The 20775-nt window shown below is 45.1% G+C and overlaps 1 protein-coding gene across 8 annotated transcripts in view; it reads right to left on the bottom strand.

Annotated features, from left to right (window-relative positions):
- The window catches only part of TNS1 (tensin 1), a 506243-nt gene that overhangs the window by 13354 nt on the left and 472114 nt on the right, over positions 1–20775 (bottom strand). For 6 of the 8 annotated variants that reach the window (XM_040358200.1, XM_040358204.1, XM_040358201.1 and 3 more), the window contains 7 exons: positions 14892–15066; positions 9388–10277; positions 8386–8472; positions 4100–4231; positions 3924–4016; positions 2753–2830; positions 289–360 (listed from right to left, as the gene is read on the bottom strand). In XM_040358200.1, coding sequence (XP_040214134.1) covers positions 289–360; positions 2753–2830; positions 3924–4016; positions 4100–4231; positions 8386–8472; positions 9388–10277; positions 14892–15066 — 1527 coding nt within the window. The remainder of the gene's footprint in view (positions 1–288; positions 361–2752; positions 2831–3923; positions 4017–4099; positions 4232–8385; positions 8473–9387; positions 10278–14891; positions 15067–20775) is intronic. The other 2 variants (XM_040358202.1, XM_040358205.1) reach the window with 1 other exon arrangement.

Consider the following 20775-nt stretch of genomic DNA (forward strand, 5'->3'; position numbering starts at 1 on the left):
ACAGGGCTCAAGAGTGCCTGTCCTCTCCTGACATTAGGCAGAAAGAAACTGGAGCTGCTGAGGCAGAGTGTGGGTTATACCTGGGGGACCACACCCCCTGGGAGGAGCTGTGCTGAGGAAAGTGTTAACACTTAAAGTGCTTTTTTTCTGCCTAACTCCCCTGAAGGAAGCGGATATAACCCTAAGGTCAAAGGCTGCTGTGTCCGTCTTAATTAAGATCATGTATACATTTATTAAACTATGACTTGGCACTGTGTATTTCTATCAAGATAAAGCCGGTTCACCTACCTGCCCCTTGTTTCAGCAAGTCCGGAGTTGCATTGGTCGGTGTAGCAGTTTCTCTGGTCTCCTCCGAGGGATCTGACAGGACAAGAGAAGGAGGAATTCAGTACACCTTAAAGTGATACTAAAGGTAAAATTTAGAAAAAAACAAACATGGTATACTTACCTGCTCTGTGTAATGTTTTTGCACAGAGCAGCCCAGACCCTTCTCTTCCTTGGTCCCCAGACCGCAATCCTGGCTCCTCTTCCCTGTTGAGTGACCCCATAGCAAGTCGCTTGCTCCGAGGGCACTCGTTTGTGCTCACTCCCGAGCTGGATCAGTCCCACCTTCTGCTCCCTCCTACTGACTGTGATTGATAACAATGGGAGCCATGGGTTCCTGCTGCTGCATCCCAGCCAATGAAGGAGAGACCCAGGAGAGCCTCGACTCTTGTGCACTTTGCTGGATAGAGATCGGGCTTAGGTAAGTATTAGGGGGCAGTCTTGAGGGGGAAGCTGCAACTTTTATGCATAGAATATTTAGTATGGCTTCCCCCCCTCTAGTATGGCTTCCCCCCATCTAGTATGCCCCTGCCCCTCTAATATAGCTCCCCCCCTCTAGTATGGCTTCCCCCCCTTCTCTAGTATGGCTTCCCCCCCCCTCTCTAGTATGGCTTCCCCCCCCTCTCTAGTATGGCTTCCCCCCCCCCTCTAGTATGGCTTCCCCCCCTCTCTAGTATGGCTTCCCCCCCCTCTCTAGTATGGCTTCCCCCCCTCTAGTATAGCTCCCCCCCTCTAGTATAGCTCCCCCCTCTAGTATAGCTTCCCCCCCCTCTAGTATGGCTTCCCCCCCCTCTAGTATAGCTCCCCCCCTCTAGTATAGCTCCCCCCTTCTAGTATAGCTCCCCCCCTCTAGTATAGCTCCCCCCCTCTGGCTTCCCCTCCTCTCTAGTATGGCTTCCCCCCTCTCTAGTATGGCTTCCCCCCTCTCTAGTATGGCTTCCCCCCTCTCTAGTATGGCTTCCCCCCTCTCTAGTATGGCTTCCCCTCCTCTCTAGTATGGCTTCCCCCCCTCTCTAGTATGGCTTCCCCCCCTCTCTAGTATGGCTTCCCCCGCCTCTATAGTATGGCTTCCCCCGCCTCTATAGTATGGCTTCCCCCGCCTCTATAGTATGGCTTCCCCCCGCCTCTATAGTATGGCTTCCCCCCCCTCTATAGTATGGCTTCCCCCCCCTCTCTAGTATGGCTTCCCCTCCTCTCTAGTATGGCTTCCCCCCTCTCTAGTATGGCTTCCCCCCCTCTCTAGTATGGCTTCCCCCCCCTCTCTAGTATGGCTTCCCCCGCCTCTATAGTATGTCTTCCCCCCCTCTATAGTATGGCTTCCCCCCGCCTCTATAGTATGGCTTCCCCCCCCCTCTATAGTATGGCTTCCCCCCCTCTATAGTATGGCTTCCCCCCGCCTCTATAGTATGGCTTCCCCCCCCCTCTATAGTATGGCTTCCCCCCCTCTATAGTATGGCTTCCCCCCCCTCTATAGTATGGCTCCCCCCCCCTCTATAGTATGGCTCCCCCCCCTCTATAGTATGGCTTCCCCGCCTCTACAGTATGGCTTCCCCCCCTCTATAGTATGTATACTTGTTTTTTGGGTGAACCTCCGCTTTAATAGCAAAAAGTAAAAAAATAGTGTTTTTTTTCAAACTTGTCGCTCTATTTTTGTTTATAGCGCAAAAAATAAAAAAACGCAGAGGTGATCAAATACCACCAAAAGAAAGCTCTATTTGTGGAGAAAAAAACTTTGTTTGGGTGGCACGTCGCACTACCGCGCAATTGTCGGTTAAAGCGACCCAGTGCCGAATCACAAAAAATGCTCTGATCAGGAAGGGGGGTGGGGAATTCTCTTGGGGCTGAAGTGGTTAAGTTATAATACTTGCAGAGAGAATCTCCTTTTGATTTTTTCCTGTTATTGTATATTCTCTAAGTGCCCGGTGTCCTTAATTATTCTCAATAAAATTCAAGTAAAACAAATAAATGGGGAGCCCTAAAACTCGGCATGCGAGATGCACAAGAAAAAGTGTACGCGCTCAAGCGCACCTCCTGCTGTGAACAAACCCTAAGGGCCAGTTCACGCCATAGAAACGCAATCCGGATGCGTTCCAGGTGCTTTTTTTGAATGCACGTTTTTGATGCGTTCCAGTGCGATTTTGGTACGTTTTTAATGCAGTCCAGTACTTTTTTTCACCCCTCTTTTTTATTAACCTTGGATTATTAACCTTGACAACGTTCCAGTACAGTCCAGTGCAGGTAAAATGCAGCATGTTCTACTTTTTCTTTTCTTCTGGAAACTGCAAGCACTGATGTTAACTATGCCATTGAAAACCATATAACCGACTTTCCATGCGTTTTTGATGCAAAAAAAAAAAAACGCACTGAACTGCATGTGGTGTGAACCGGCCCTAAAAGCAGATTAGTAGTTGCAAAGAATTGTCGTTACCTCTGCTGGGTATGACCAACTTGCAGGGCAGTGCCAGGGGTGTGATTGAGTGCTGATACACCAGTGCTGAGAGGCAACCTGCAGAAAAAAAAAAGAGAACATAAATCCAATATAGCTCATTTCTAACCCGTTTCTCTTAACCACTTAACCCCCGGACCATATTGCTGGTCAAAGACCAGAGCACTTTTTGCGATTCAGCACTGCGTCGCCTTAACGGACAATTGCGCGGTCATGTGACGTGGCTCCCAAATAAAATTGGCGTCCTTTTTTCCCCACAAATAGAGCTTTCTTTTGGTGGTATTTGATCACCTCTGCGGTTTTTAGTTTTTGCGCTATAAACAAAAATAGAGCGACAATTTGGAAAAAAATGAATATTTTTTACATTTTGCTATAATAAATATCCCCCAAAAATATATAAAAAAAAAAATGTTCTCAGTTTAGGCCGAAACGTATTTTTCTGCGTATTTTTCGTAATAAAAAAATCGCAATAAGCGTTTATTGATTGGTTTGCGCAAAAGTTATAGCGTTTACAAAATAGGGGGTATTTTTATGGCATTTTTATTAATATTTTTTTTTTAACTAGTAATGGCGGCGATCAGCGGTTTTTTTTCGGTACTGCGACATTATGGCGGACACTTCGGACACTTTTGACACATTTTTGGGACCATTGGCATTTTTATAGCGATCAGTGCCATAAAAATGCATTGGATTACTATAAAAATGCCACTGGCAGGGAAGGGGTTAACACTAGGGGGCGGGGAAGGGGTTAAGTATGTTCCCTGGGTGTGTTCTAACTCTAGGGGGGAGTGGCCTCACTAGGGGAAATGACTGATCGCTGTTCATACATTGTATGAACAGAAGATCAGCATTTCTCCCCTGACAGAACCGGGAGCTGTGGGTTTACACCCACAGCTCCCGGTCCCCGCTCTGTAACGAGCAATCGCGCCCGCCGGGCACGCGCACGGGAGTCAGGGGCGAGCCCGCACGTGCCTCTAGTGGCCTGCGCGAGAGCCGACGTATAGCTACGGGCTCTCGCGCAGGGGAGCCGACCTGCCGCCGTATAACTGGTCGGCAAGCAGTTAAGTTATTACTTTTATCCAAAATTAACATTTTCTACAATGGATACGTCACGCTAATAGTAATAAAAATACATTTTTACGTTTGGGCTTACCAAAATAAGGTTCATTTGGGCACCCCTTTAATTTCACTCCTCGGGGGCTGGTCTCTATGAGGAAGTGCCTCACCAGCTCATTGGTGGAATCTCCTAAGAGGGCAGAGAAGATGATTTATTAAAATTGCTCCATTATGTCAGTTTATGCCAATACTGCCCCCTTCCATGGTAATTACCTTTCTTGCTCTGCTGTCCTGTATTAGGAGGCGGCGTGGCGACCTTCATGGCGAGTCCATAGGCTCCTCTGAACGAGTGGCTATCTCGAATTATGAAGGCACCCGGATCTTTGTCCTTTAATAAACCAATTGCTGAATTGAAAAAAAAAAAAAAAACACAATACTTTATCTTCAGAATTAAAAAACAATATTTGGATGACAGTCCTCCTATGTAGTTGATTAGTACTGCATATAGGCCTAGATTCACGCAGAATCGCGGCGGCGTAACGTATCGTAGATACGTTACACCGCCGCAAGTTTTTATCGCAAGTGCCTGATTCTCAAAGCACTTGCATGAAAACTTACGCTGGCGGCCTCCGGCGTAAGCCTGCGTAATTCAAAGGGGCGTGTGCCATTTAAATTAGGCGCGCTCCCGCGCCGGACCTACTGCGCATGCTCCGTTTTGAAATTCCCGCCGCGCTTTGCGCGAAGTGACGTAATTTTTTCGAACGGCGACGTGCGTAGCGTACTTTCGTATTCCCGGACGTCTTACGCAAGAACAAAACATTTTCAAATTTCGACGCGGGAACGACGGCCATACTTTATACAGCACATACGTGTGCTGTGTAAAGTTAGGGCACCAAAAACGACGACTAACTTTGCGACGGGAAACTAGACTAGCAGCGGCGTAGCGAACGCGAAAAACCGTCGTGGATCGCCGTAACTACTAATTTGCATACCCGACGCTGGTTTACGACGCAAACTCCCCCCAGCGGCGGCCGAGGTATTGCATCCTAAGATCCGACAGTGTAATTCAATTACACCTGTCGGATCTTAGGGCCAACTATGCGTAACTGATTCTATGAATCAGTCGCATAGTTAGGAATAGGCATGTGCAATTTTTTTAAGTTACGAATACGTTTTCCGTTGATTCGTTAACATATGAATGAACGAACAATTTAGCACAATTAATAACGAATAACGATATTTTCAAAATAACGAATATGAAAAACAACGAAGATACGAAAGATGAAAGAAACGAAAACATAGAAACAACGAAAATACCGAACCCAAAAAAAATAATAATTACGAAAAACAAAATGAACGAAAATGCAAACTTACTAATATTCGAATGACCGAAAAGAAAACAACGGAAATGCCAAACAAAGAATAAAAAACGAAAATCAAAACTAACGAAAAATAAATTCCGAATCTTCGGAAAACGGAAATGAAAACAACGAAAATACGAAATAATGTAAATTGGCTTTCGTTAGTACTGAAATATTTCTGGACATTGACCAATAGCCACTGAGCGCTGTGCCTTTCCTCTGAAGAGGTTTGTTCCTTCCCCCAATGAGCTTCTTTCTCATTACCTCCTGGCTCCTTGTGTCTTTTTCTGTGTTAGACTGCAGTGTATCTAATTTCTAGGTTTGTATTTGTAATATCTGACAGATTTGTATTTGTAATATCTGACATATTTTAGTTTTCTTCTACGTCAGACTTCATTCTAGACAGGGTGTGTGTGCTAACTAAGACAGTCAAGTCAATCACAGTAAAGTACGAATTACAAAATTACGACGAGTAGTGTGTCGAATAAACGTAAAATGTATTCTAACAGAATTATGAATGCAATAAAATCTAAAAAAGTACATTTTTACAATCAAAGGAAATTAGACACGAAAATACGAATGATCATAAAGCAACGAAAATATATTTCTTACGAAAATATGAATGCGGCATGATGGAAAATATAATGTAAATACGAATAGCAAAACAACGAAAATTAAACTAACGTAAAAACGAAGGAACAAATAAAATCATTTTAAAAATACGAACGCGGCAGAATACAAAATATAACTAAAATACGAATCTCGATTCAACGAAAAATAAACGAACAGAAAAAAACGGAAACAGAAAAAAAAGTGTTACGAAAATACTAAAAAATACGAATACGATAACTAACGTCTTACGAAATTACGACTCGTTACGAATCACGATAAACGAACAGAAACGAAACAGAAATAAACGAAAATTTTTGCTGTGCACATGTCTAGTTAGGAAGACCCTAAAACAGAGATACGACGTCGTATCTCTTTTGTGAATCTGGGCCATAATACTGATCCTTCCATTTCCAGCCCTTTTAATTCTACTGCCTTGGAATCCAGACCATCGATGGTCGTTCTCACCTGCCTGGTCAGCAGTTAAAGTAGATGTTTGTTTTTTTTTGCCCTAAAAGCTGAAGGGGTAATTCAGAAATCCTTGAAAATGTTGTTTGCTTTTAACATTTAGGCCCGGTTTCACGTAGAACCGCGTATCTTTGTGCGGGCGTAACGTATCCTATTTACGTTACGCCTCCGCAACTTTGACAGGCAAGTGCCGTATTCTCAAACCAGTTCCCAAAAGTTGCGGCAGCGTAGCGTAAATAGGCCGGCGTAAGCCCGCCTAATTCAAATGTGGTAGATGTGGGCGTGTTTTAGGTGAATTTAATGTGACCCCACGTAAATGACGCTTTTTACGAACGGCGCATGCGCCGTCCGTGAAAGTATCCCAGTGCGCATGCTCCAAATTAACCCGCAAGAAGCCAATGCTTTCGACGTGAACATGACGTGAACATGACGCACAGCCCTATTCGCGAACAACTTACGCAAACGACGTAAAACGTGAAAAATTTGACGCTGGCCCGACGTCCATACTTAACATTGGTACGCCTCATATAGCAGGGGTAACTTTACGCCGGGAAAAGCCTAACGTAAACGGCGTATCTGTACTGCGTCGGCCGGGCGTACGTTCGTGAATTCGCGTATCTAGCTGATTTACATATTTCTAGGAGTAAATCAGCGTACACGCCCCTAGCGGCCAGCGTAAATATGCAGTTAAGATACGACGGCGTAAGAGACTTACGCCGGTCGGATCTAATACAAATCTATGCGTAACTGATTCTAAGAATCAGGCGCAAAGATACGACGGCTCGGACTCAGAGTTACGAAGGCGTATCTGGAGATACGCCGGCGTAACTCGTACGAGAATCCGGGTCTTAATTTTGGAACAAATGGATATTCCAGAACATATTCACTGTTAAGAATTTGTTCATACAAACGACGTAACTTTACTGCGTCGGCCGGGCGTACGTTCGGGAATTCGCGTATCTAGCTAATTTGCATACTCAACGCGGAATTCTACGGAAGCGCCACCTAGCAGCCAGCGTAAATATGCAGTTACGATCCGACGGTGTAACACAGTTACGCCAGTCGGATCTACGGGAAATCTATGCGTAACTGATTCTAAGAATCAGGCGCATAGATACGACCGCGCAACGCAGAGATACGACCGCGTATCTGGAGATACGCCGTCGTATCTCTTCTGAGAATCTGGGCCATAGTGTCTACAAACTATGGGATGTATTAAATAATTTTTATTTATTTATTTCTACTAGTAATGGTGGCAATCAGCGATTTTTAGCAGGACCGTGACATTGCGGCGGATAAATCAGACACCCGACACTTTTTGGGGACCAGTGACCCTAATACAGAGATCGGTGCTAAAAAAATGCCCTGGCAGGGAAGGGGTTAACATCAAAGGGGTTAAATGTGCTCCTAAGGAGTGCTTTCTAACTGTGTGGGGGAGATGCTTTGACTGGAGGAAGACAGAGATCCGTGTTTTTGCTAAGCAGAAACACAAGACGACCATCTTCCTCTTTTACAAAACGGCGGTGTGCCTTGTTTACATAGGCAGACCGGCATTCTCCCTCTCCTGAGAACTAAGCATCCGCCGGACCCACTGATTGGTTCCCGCTGTGTCCAATTTGGACACAGCCGGCGGCGTGCGCGCGAGCCTTAGAACCACTGCGCAAAATCACCTTCAGGTACGTGATTTTGCTCAGGAGGGTCGCCCTGCTGCAGTCGATCTGCATGGGGTGGACCATAAGGAGTTAATATATCCAGGCAAAGAAAAGAAAATTTGCCACCAAAAATGTCTGAAGTTTGATCAGCATTGGCGATCAGAGATCAGCTGGGAAAATGCATAACGTTTTTTTTCTACAATCTATCAATACCTGTGTTTTCCCCCTTGATACATTTTGTTTTAGTACAGGATTCCTTCCAGGTAATGCCTTGTCTCTATTATTAGACGCGACTACAAATCCAGACTTCATTAGAGAAGTTCTTTCTTTTCTCAGAAGTAACATTTTTATTATCATTCACAAAGCTTTGTATGTGAATTGTAGATGATTTGGGGAAAAACACTTTTTTCATTGATATAAAACTTACACATAATACAAAAAAGTAAATGTTCCGGGGAAGAAAACTCACCCTGGTCTCGGGAGATCTCCGGCTTGTACCAATACTTGGATGTGTCCTGAACAAACTTGACATTCGCTCGGGTCTCCGGGCTGCTGTCTGGAAAACAGAAACCCAAATGAACGACCAATTCTCCTTGGTGGCTGTGAGATGAATGACCATGAACTAGACTCCTAGCCTGGCCCTTGGGGCACCACTTCTCCCACTGACACCAATGATGGGACACTATTCCTCCCACTGACACCAATGATGGGACACTATTTCTCCCACTGACACCAATGATGGGGCACTATTCCTCCCACTGATACCAATGAAAGGGTCACTATTCCTCCCATTGACACCAATGATGGGGCACTATTCCTTCTGACACCAACAATGGAACACTATTCCTCCCACTAAAACCACTGAGCCTTGGGCATTGTATATCCGTCTGACTTTGAGGCATTTTCTACCCCCACTAGCCACAGTCTGACCCCCATGAAAGCCTAAAGCAAGGTCCATAAAGACATGGGTAAGTGAGTTTGGGGTGGAAGAACTTTTCTGGCCTGCGCAGAGTCCTGACCTCAACCCGATAGAACACCTTTGGGATGAATAGGAGACTGCGAGCCAGACCTCCTGGTCCAACATCAGTGCCTGACCTCACAAATGCGCTTCTGGAAGAATGGTCAAACATTCCCATAGACACACTCCTAAACCTTGTGGACGGCCTTCCCAGAAGAGTTGAAGCTGTTATAGCTGTAAAAGGCGGGGCCAACTCAATATTTAACCCTACGGACTAAGACGCCATTCAGGTTCATGTGCGTGTAAAGGCAGGTGTCCCAATACTTTTGGTAATACAGTGTATATCTTCATGCACGCATTACCATGGGCCCTTCTGTACATACCGGACCCCCACAGTACAGGGGATTTTTTTTTTTGGACTGGAGTAGACCTCATTGGCACATAATATGAATACATTATTATAGATCAGGATACGAGATGTGTTTCCTGCTTATGGGAGAAACCCCCTCGTACCTGGCATGGAGAATTTGGAGAAGTCCGGCAACGTCTGGGTGAATGCCATTGTGTTGCCATTGCTTGGGCTGGACATGCCACTGGACATGGGTGAAGGAGCTTTTCCGTTGAGGGTGGAGTAGTTCGGCAAACTGCTGGACCTGTCGCCAGAGGACATTCTCCGTTTTTCCGGCAGCGAGGGCTGAGGAACGGGGCTTCCCTGGCGGTAAAGGGTGGAGTCCGGGGAAGAGGAGGAAGGGCTGCTCATGCCTTGGTAGTATGCAGGCGACACGGGGAAACTTGGGGTGGATGGAGCCTGGTATCCGGAAGCGCTGCTCTGCCTGGACAACGTAGGACGTCGCTCCTCAGGGGTGGAGAACCCATGAAGGAGATGTCGCTCCAAGCTGGGGCTTCCTGGTGTAACCGGGGCACTTCCTGTCATTACAGCCTGGTGACGGACAAGGCTTGGGCTGCCCGGTGGCACAGTTCCCATGCTTTGTGCCATAAAGGGATGCCTGCTCAAGCTCGGGCTTGGAGGAGCATTAGACATGGTTGGGGTGATGACTCTTCTTCCGAATCCAGGGCTCGGAGGAGTGTTGGTGCCCACCGTTCTGTGAAGCGGCTGGGGGCTTCCATGTAAAACCTGGCTGGAGAGTACGCCAACCGGAGGTCCAGAGAAACCGTCCGTCTGTGTGATGCCGTTATTGGGGCTGTACTGATATCCGTCATATGAGCTGACAGGTGTGCCCACGTGGTGCGCCATGTTGGGTGTGGGCGACGCGTTCTGATAACTGCTTTGTGGTGATGCCTGAGACAAGCTGGTGGACCTGAAACTGGAATCCGCAGACGGCTGGGTGGGGGTGGGCAGACGGACGCTGCTCTCTGCTGATGGACAGCTTCTGACAGACACCCTGCAAGAGACAAATTGTAAAAAGTAACTAAAGCGTGCGTGCCAACGGGTGCCCATTTTCAGATGTTAAAGGGGTTGTAAAGGTTCGTTTTTTATTTTCTAAATAGGTTCCTTTAGTGCATTGTTGGTTCACTTACCTCTTCCTTTGATTTCCCTTCTAAGGCCCGGATTCACAAAGGAGATACGACGGCGTATCTCCAGATAAGCCGTCGTATGTCCGAGTTGCGCCGTCGTATCTATGCGCCTGATTCTTAGAATCAGTTACGCATAGATTTCTATTAGATCCGACCGGTGTAAGTCTCTTACGCCGTAGGATCGTAACTGCCACTAGGGGCGTGTACGCTGATTTACGCCTAGAAATATGTAAATCAGCTAGATATGCGAATTCACGAACGTACGCCCGGCCGACGCAGTACAGTTACGCCGTTTGCGTTAGGCTTTTCCCGGCGTAAAGTTACCCCTGCTATATGGTGGCGTACATGCGGCGTACCAATGTTAAGTATGGCCGTCGTTCCCGCGTCGAATTTTGAATATTTTACGTCGTTTGCGTAAGTCGTCCTTGAATGGGGCTGGACGTAATTTATGTTCACGTCAAAACCAATAAGTCCTTGCGGCGTATTTGGAGCAATGCGCACTGGGATATGTCCACGGACGGCGCATGAAAAACGTCAATCACGTCGGGTCATGGTTATTTTACATAAAACACGCCCCCCTGTTCCACATTTGAATTAGGCGGTCTTCCGCCGGCCGATTTACGCTATGCCGCCGCAACTTACGGAGCAAGTGCTTTGAGAATACTGCACTTGCCCGTCTAAGTTGCGGAGGCGTAACGTAAATCGGATACATAACGCACACCTATAGATACGTTGCTGTACGAGAATCTGGCCCTAAATGTTTTTTTTTTCTTTGTCTGAATTTCTTTACTAACTTCCTGTTCCTCCTCAGTAAGCTTGCCCCCATCATCCGAGCCGTTCTGGCTGGGGGTTAGTCAGCGTGCTCGTCCCCTCCCTTGGGACTACATCCCTGTGAACACAGGCTGCGTCTCCCCCTAGGGATGTAGTCCCAAGGGAGGGGGCGAGCACGCCGACTAACCCCCAGCCAGAACAGCTTGGATAATAGGGCGTCTCCCCGCAGGGATGTAGTCCCAAGGGAGGGGGCGAACACATGACTAACCCCCCAACCAGAACGGCTCGGATGATGGGGCGTCTCTCCGCAGGGATGTAGTCCCAAGGGAGGGGCGAGCACGCTGACTAACCCCCGGCCAGAACGGCTCGGAAAATGGGGAGTCACCCTGCAGGGATGTAGTCCCAAAGGGAGGGGCGAGCACATGACTAACCCCCAACCAGAACGGCTCGGATGATGGGGCGTCTCTCCGCAGGGATGTAGTCCCAAGGGAGGGGGCGAGCACGCTGACTAACCCCCAGCCAGAACAGCTTGGATAATAGGGCGTCTCCCCGCAGGGATGTAGTCCCAAGAGAGGGGGCGAGCACGCTGACTAACCCCCAGCCAGAACAGGATAACGTGGATAATAGCATACCTCCCAACAAGCACAGATTCCGCGGGATTATCCCGCACTGACTGCATATTCCCGCAGTCCCGCAAAAGGGTTAAATTTCCCGCACTGAGAGGATCCGAGCTCCCCCCGCTCAACAACTTCGATTCCCTCCCTGCTCAACAACTTCGATCCCCCCCCGCTCAAAAACGTTGCCCCCCCCCCTCCCCGCTCAACAACTTCGATCCCCCCCCACTCAACAACTGTCCTGCAGTGGACTTTTTAAATGTTGGGAGGTATGTAATAGGGTGTCTCCCCACAGGGATGTAGTCTCAAGGGAGGGGGCGAGCACGCTGACTAACCCCCAGCCAGAACGGCTCAGATGATAGGGGCAAGCTTCCTGAGGAGGAACAGGAAGTGAGAAATTCAGACAAAGAAAAACAACATTTAGAAGGGAAATGGAAGGAAAAGGTAAGTGACCCAACAATGCACTAGCTTAAAGGAACCAATTTAGAAAATAAAAAACGAACCTTTACAACCCCTTTGATCACCTGACAAATAAAAAATAAATAAAATAAAAAAAGTATAACATTTTGCAGTAGAAAATTAGCAAAAAAAAAAAAAAACGAACAAGAATGTGTGAAGGATATTTGAAATGCATGTTTAAAATGATCTGAAAAATGATTTTCTGAATTGCCTTTTGTTCCCAGAAAAGGCCGTCACTATGCTCTGGGAATGGGTGGAATGTATAGAACTGAGAAGTCACGTTGGAACGAAGGCCACAGCAAGTCTAGAGGACTTTCACATTTTTTGCAAATATCTGGCTGCCAATGCAACAAACAATACCCGGTACTTCTGAGTATGGGGAGCATGCGACTCGCCCTGCTTCTTCCTTCATGGAACAGCACTGCTACTTTCCAGTTGGCCGACGCAGGGACCGGGTGCTGCCACATGGAGGCAGCAAAGAGTCATGAGCACTGTGTAAGTTCCAGCGGGGGTAATGCTTTTCCATACAGCCATTTCCATCAGTGTGTGGAAACCATGGATTCTATGGAGTAGGGCTTGTCATGCTCTCAAAGAAAAAAAAAAATCTAACTTGAGCTACCCATACATGGATCGAAGTTCAGCAGGGACAGGCCAAATTTCCATCCACGTACGGGCCCTGTGGTTGTAAATAGAGACGTGCACGGCTGAAAAATTTGTTGTTTCAGATTTGTTCGTAAAGTTGATCATTTTGATCTGTCACGTCAGAATGATTCGTTTTATATATTTGTTGTTCTCAAATCAACTCGAAATTTTAATTTCATGCGGCTATATTCATTCTATTCTATTTTTTCTATACTATTCTACCCTATTCTTTTATTTTCTGTTTTTAGCGTTAATCTATTTTATTATATTGTTTACTATTCTATCATTTCATTTTTTATTATTTTCTATTGTATTATTGATTTATTTTTGATTATAATTTGTTGAACTCAAATTACTTTCCTAATTAAAATTTGAATACGTTTTGAATTTTTTGTTTTTATTTTCAAATTCAAATTCAGATAGTCTATTACATTCTTTTCTATTCTTTTTTTATTTCCTGTTCTTTTTTTATTCTTTCCTATTCTATTTTCTATTCTAATTATTTCCTGTTCTTTTTTTATTCTTTCCAATTCTATTATTTTATTTTTCATAATTTTCTATTCTACTCATTTAGGGGCAGATCCACGTAGATCGGCGCTTCTCTCCGCCGGGCGTAGCGTAGCTAAGATACACTACGCCGCCGTAACTTTTTTTTTTCTCATCCTCAAAGAATTTGCGCCGTAAGTTACGGCGGCGTAGTGTATCTTTGGCGGCGTAAGGGTTCGGAATTCAAATGGATGTGATGGGGCCGTGTTTTATGTAAATGCGTCGTGACTGTCAGGGGAGAAATGCCTGACCGTCTGTTCATACAATGTACAGTATGAACAGCGATCAGTCATTTCCCCTAGTGAGTCCACCCCCCCTACAGTTAGAACACACCCAGGGAACACACTTAACCCCTTCCCCGCCCCCTAGTGTTAACCCCTTCCCTGCCAGTGGCATTTTTATAGTAATCAATGCATTTTTATAGCACTGATCGCTATAAAAATGCCAATGGTCCCAAAAATTAGTCAAAAGTGTCCGAAGTGTCCGCCATAATGTCGCAGTACCGAAAAAAAAATTGCAGAGCGCCGCCATTACTAGTAAAAAAAAAATATTAAGAAAAATGCCATAAAACTACCCCCTATTTTGTAAACGCTATAACTTTTGCGCAAACCAATCAATAAACGTTTATTGCGATTTTTTTTTACGAAAAATATGTAGAAGAATACGTATCGTCCTAAACTGAGGAAAAAAAATGTTTTTTTATATATTTTTGGGGGATATTTATTATAGCAAAATCTAAAAAATATTCATTTTTTTCAAAATTGTCGCTCTATTTTTGTTTATAGCGCAAAAACTAAAAACCGCAGAGGTGATCAAATACCACCAAAAGAAAGCTCTATTTGTGGGGAAAAAAAGGACGCCAATTTTGTTTGGAAGCCACGTCGCACGACCGCGCAATTGTCAGTTAAAGCGACACAGTGCCGAATCGCAAAAAGTCTTTGACCAGCAATATGGTCCGGGGGTTGAGTGGTTAAAGGGCAACCCCCCCTTTTTTTTATAATTTTGTTTTTATATATATTTTTTTTATTTATTTTTTTTGCTTTTAATAAAGGGCCCAGAGGACCTCCGGGCCCTTTAACCACTCAACCCCCGGACCATATTGCTGGTCAAAGACTAGAGCACTTTTTGCGATTCGGCACTGCGTCGCTTTAACTGACAATTGCGCGGTCGTGCGACGTGGCTCCCAAACAAAAATGACATCTTTTTTTTCCCAATTTTTTTTTAAACTTTTTTTTATATTTTATTTTCTTGTTTTTATTAAAGGGCCCGGACTTTTTGATAGATAAAAAGTGCATTTTATATACAACAATATAGATCAGACCAAAATGAGGGACAAATGAGGAATGAGGGACAGAGGGACATTGCTCCAAATCATGGACAGTTGGGAGCCATGTTATAAGTCTTATGGAGATTTCCCCTTCAAACATTTAAAGTTATCTCCTGTCTTACCCATCCATGCTGTGTATGGGGCTGCTTGTAGAAATGGGGCTGTGGGAGGCAAAGGTGTTGGGGTATCCTCCGTTCCTCAGGGTGTCCACGGTGTAGGTCTGTGGTTGGGTGGGGGACGGGGGAGCGCCGATGCCAGCTGCACGGGCAACAGACTCAACATAACTCCTGGGCTCTGCTAAAAAAAAAAGGGGGTAAAGGTTAGCCCATTAAGATCATCAATTGTATGGTTACAAAGGAACAGAGAGAGTAGATGGAGTGAGTAGTAGTAATAGAAGCTCCAATTAAAGATGGTAAACTGCAGAAAATGGGAACGTCTAAGGCAGGCAACAGGCAAACGTGCAAAACACCAACATGGCTGCGGTTATGTTCGGATATATCGGTATTATCTGCCCAAATTAAAGACGTTGCATAGACCTTGTTTATGTCACACACATCACTGAAGGTCACTCGCTGATGAAAAGAACATGGAGTCAAACGGGTCAACCCACACAATTAAGGAGACATTTTTATGGCATTGTGACCCATCAAAATGAACACTCTGGTTGTGATTGATGCTACAAGTCCTTTGGAAGTTTAATCTGCTTGGAATTTTCCTTCCCTATTTCCACGTTCCCTCATCAGCATGCTAATAAATAAATAAAAATAATCTGTTTTATATATGTTTATAATCATAAGGCCTCGTTCACGCGGGACATTTTCATCTGTGCCCCATGCAGGGATGTGTTTGTCTGCACAGGTGTTGTGTGCATCCTTCCCCATGCCGGCAGATTGACTTCTGTACAACCAGTTTTTTTTTTGAACGATCAGTGCTGCCGGCTATAGCCAGAAACACTGATCATTGTATTCTGACAACATATGTGTGGATGGGGGAATAGAATATTTTATTTTTCGCTCAACCTACAAGTTAAATGATTTTTTTTTTTTTTATCAATGTATGCGTTGCTTAAGAGGCGACGTGTGGCTCAGCGTTAAGCATGTAGAACACCCCTGCTGCAATAATTTTACCTTTGTCCTCCAGTCTTCTGTGTCTTCCATGCCCTCTCAATTGCCAGTGTTCACTGTGCTACCCTTATGCCTCATTGTCCCTGTGTAATCTGTGTTTCTAGTGTTCCCATGTCTCTTGTGCACCCTGTGTGCCCCTGTGTCTCCTTGGTCACCCTGTGTTCCACTGTCTCTCCAAGTGTGCCCTGTGCACCCGTGTCTCCAAGTGCCCCTGTGTCTTCAAGTGCGCCTTGTGTGCCCCTGCATTTTCAAGTATGCCCTGTGTGCCCCTGCATCTTCAAGTGTGCCCTGTATCTCCACATGTGCCCTGTGTGCCCCTGTGTCTTCAAGTGTGCCCTGTGTGCCGTGTCTTCAAGTGTGCCCTGTATCTTCAGACGTGCCCTGTATGCCCCTGTGTCTCCAAATGTGCCCCTGTATCTCTACTGCAGCCTCTGTCTACCCTTGTGCCTCATTGTCCCTGTGTCAAGAGCTCATCTGTGTTTCTAGCGTGCCCTGTGTTCCCCTGTTCAACCTGTGTATTTCCCTGTGTCTCCAAGTGCACCCTGTGTGCCCCTGTGTGTACAAAGTGTGCTCAAATGTACTCTGTGTGCCCCTGTATCTCTAAGTACCCAGTGTGTCTCTGTGCCTCTAGTGTGCCCCACATCTTCAGTGTGTCCTGTGTCCCCAAATTCTCCCCTGTGCTTCCATGTGTACCCTGTGTGCACACGAGTCTCCAGTGCACTCTCATGTCTCCCTGTGTACCTCCATGACACCTGTGTCTCTTTATAGCCTCCTGTATGCTCCTGCAATCCCTTGGAGTTGGACTGTCCAACTCCGTGGATAAAAACCTTTCTGGGAAGATGTATTAAATTGTCCTGATGACCACTGTCAATGTGACGTAAAGTTATGGGAATCCAAATTTGAATGTTATCACCGGAACAGAAATAGAGGAGAAATCTTTCAACACAAATCGTCCTGTGATAACTGAAGATCTCAATTCAAATTTGGAAGGTTGTCCTCTCCTGTGGTGTCATCTCTAGGACAGAAAGAGAAAGGAAACCTCCCAAGCAATGGAAAAACCTACCATGGGTTTACAACCCTTCCGTAATCCGCCCAAAACTAAAAACAAAAAGATTTGACTATACATACAGTTTAGTAAATCAAACAAGTAATGTGCCGAGCCGACAGTCATCTTACATACATCTTATGTTGTGACTACATCTTAGAGTCTTTAAGACATATTAAATAAGCCCCAATGTAATTAATAATTGCCCGTATTTAAAGCTTGCCATTGCAGTGTTGAGTTTGTCACCGTCTGTCGTGACATTTCCCAAAGAATGAACAACAGATTAATTGATTTCCACCTCTCTCACAAGTACTTTCTCACAGGGACAAAAGACGAGACGAGGGATCCACAGAGTGTGCCATGAATAGTTAATTCTCCTTTTATACACAAGTTCGTTCTATTCATGCTTCAATGGGTCTCTCTTTCTCTGTGCCCTACTTTCATCCCTGTGCCCTTTACACCCGTTCTTCCTCCATCTCCCAACACTGGCTGGTGGCACCAAGCTCTTCACAGATCGTCATATAGTAATGCTACATAGTCATATAAAATAATTTCTGATAAAATGGATGGCTGATATTATAAACAGTTCAGGAATCTGTCAGAACACCTAAAGCCTGATTCGTCAGGATGAATAGTTAAAATGCAAAGCTGATCTATGGCTAAATTTAAGGACACCTGACCATCACACCTTCTAGATGTCCAAAATTATGTACCGTATTTTCCGGCATAAAAGACGACCTTTTACACTTAAAAAAAATCCCCCAAAAATCGGGGGTCGTCTTATACTCCGGTATATGGATGTCAGCCCGCTGGATGTGCATTAAATGTCCGCTGAGCCAATCACAGCGAGTGATGTATTCTATTAATGAATACAAAAGCCTGCCTTTGCAGAGGTTGTAATATCATCAGCCCACACCTCTCTGCATCTCAAAGCCAACCTGAGCAGGCTTTGTATTCATTAATAGAATACATCGCTTGTCGTGATTGGCTCAGCGCGGTATACTGTAATACTGTATACAGTATGTTACCCAATGGGGCTACCTCTTGGCTCCTCTTCCTACCAAGGCCACTTCGCCATCCACCACCGGAACTTTGGTTTGGAGCACCTGACCCTCCACATCTGGCACCTGACCCTCCATCTGAAGCACCTGAAGGGGGGTCGTCTTATACGGCGAGTATATCTCAAAACCAACGTTTTAGCTGGAAAATTAGGGGGTCGCCTTAAATGCCAGCAAATACGGTAGCCATGCCACCAACAGTTTGAGTTCAGGAGTTTCTAGTGAAGGGTACTGCTATTCCTACAACATGCAAAGACATTTTAGGCAATTGTGCTTTTCCAACCTTGTGGGGAAGACCATTTCCTGTTCCAGCAAGACTGCGGTCCTCTGTACACATAAAGACATGGTTTGATGAGTTTAGTGTTTAGGAATTTGAGTATCCTTCACAGAGCCCTGACCTTAACCCCACTGAACACCTTTGAGATGAACTGGAAGGAGACAGGTCTTCCCAATCAACGTCTCCAAAAAGACATAGTTTGTTAGTTCCATAAAGACATGGATGAGCGAGTTTGGGGTGGAGGAACTTGACTGGCCTTCACAGAGTCCTGATCTCAACCCGATAAGAACACCTTTGGGATGAATTAGAGGGGAGACTGAGTCAGGCCTTCTCGTCCAACATTAGTGCCGGAAGAATGGTCAAACATTCCCAAAGACACACTCCTAAACCTTGTGGACGGCCTTCCCAGAAGAGTTGAAGCGGTTATAGCTGCAAAGGGTGGGCCAACCCAATATTGAACCCTACGGACTAAGACTGGGATGACATTAAAGTTTGTGCATGTAAAGGCAGGCATCCCAGTACTTTTGGTAATAAAGTGTAAGTTCTGTCCAAAAGTTCTTGTATGAAAAGTAGATCACAAAATCCTTAAAAAAAAATACACAAGTAATAATCAGACATATCTGTTGTCATGTACACTTTAGCCTGAGATGGCCTCCTAACAACTTTTCTTATTTTTTAGTTATACTTTGTTAAGCATTCTAAGTCTAGTAATTGTAGGACTAACCCACCACATTCATTCACTAATCCATACATCCTACAAGATGGGTGAGAATGAACGGTCCAGTCCTTTTGTTTCGCCCCTCTGTGAGGGATCGTGGGAGTTGAGAGCCTCCTTTTCTTGTAGAAAGTTAAACATTCCGACATAGCCCGGTCTTTCTGGCACTTGTGACACCATCCCCTAATCAGCTGATGTATTTGCCTACAAACACAATGGGGGAAATTCACAGGCAGGATTCAGCCACTACAAAAGGGCCGTGTCAGCTGGGTGACGTAGCGGGCACGTCTGCCTCTTGTGTGGCGCAGCTGTCACAGAGGTCAAACATTCAACTTGGATTGAAGTGCCAGAAAAGGGTCAGGTTCAAGTAGATGATGTAAAATGGGAAACGGTGGCTTGTACAAAGCATGGCACCTGTGTGGTCCCCGAATCACGTGTTGACTCGTTCGCAAAGAACTCCTAAGATCTGTTTTCACCTAAACTGACCCCATAAAACAATCTCAGTTCAACTTCAGGAAAGCTACAACCCTCGTTGAACAAATAATAACAAATACTGGGCAAAGAAAAATAAAAAATGTTTGCGTCTATTTTCCATTGAAACCCTAATAATGAACATTTATTATTTGCCCAGTTTGGGTATGTTAACCACTTAAGCCCCGGACCATTTGGCTGGCCAAAGACCAGAGCACTTTTTGCAATTTGGCACTGTGCCGCTTTAACTGACAATTGCGTCGTGCGACGTGACTTCCAAACAATATTGGCGTCCTTTTTTTCCCCACAAATAGAGCTTTCTTTTGGTGGTAGTTGATCACTTCTGCGATTTTGATTTTTTGGCCCTATAAACAGAAATAGAGCGACAATTTTGAAAAAAAAAGCAATATTTTTTTACTTTTCTACTCAAATGTGAGTTGCCAATTTTCTGTATTGCTAAAAGTGTTATTAAAACATCTACACTTAGAGGCGCCTCTCTCCTTGTTTTTTTTTACTTTACCCCACAGGTTGATATTTTTCCCCATGGATCGGTATTGTGCCTCCTGGGTTGATATTTTACCCAATAGATCAGTAATTTACTCCCTCGGTCAATATTTTACCCCACAGGTTGGTATTTTACCCCATTGATCAGTACTTTACCTCCTGGGTTGATATTGCACTCCACAGGTGGGTGTTTTACCCCATGGATCAGTATTTTACCTGCTGGATTGATGTTGTACCTCCTGCATAGGTGTGCGCAGCCTATTACATTAGGGTGTGCACCCCAAAGCTCAAACACGCATGTGTATATACAGTATGTACATATATGTAGCCATAGGGAAATGGACAGTGTCAGTAGAACAGTGGATGGTGTCAGTGGGCAGGGACTGTTGTCAGTAGTTTCTTTTTATTTTATTTTTATTATTACATTTTACAATTAAATTTTTTTTTACAATATTTTTGTACAATCATTTTTTATTTTATTTAGTGAGATATCAGGGGCCTAAACAAACCCCTGATATCTCATTTTGAGACAGAGAATGGGGCTGAGGACAGAGATTCCAGAGTCCCTTTCTCTGCAGCCAAGCAGCAAGGGGAATCTGTGCAGCACAGGGTGATTAGGGTGTGCCTGGGCACATCTGGCACATAGGGTTGCCACCTTTTCTTCAAGCCAAACCCAAACACTTTTGCGGCACAGAGCAATTTATTTATATATCTTTTGCAGTAAACACTATAGGATTATAAAAGACCTGGAACACAATTGGGTGCCCCAAGGGGAGTAGTAATGTAGCGCACAGAGCGCCCAAGTGGGTGTG

The sequence above is a fragment of the Rana temporaria genome, chromosome 6, assembly GCF_905171775.1.
Source record: "Rana temporaria chromosome 6, aRanTem1.1, whole genome shotgun sequence".
Lineage (NCBI taxonomy): Eukaryota > Metazoa > Chordata > Amphibia > Anura > Ranidae > Rana > Rana temporaria.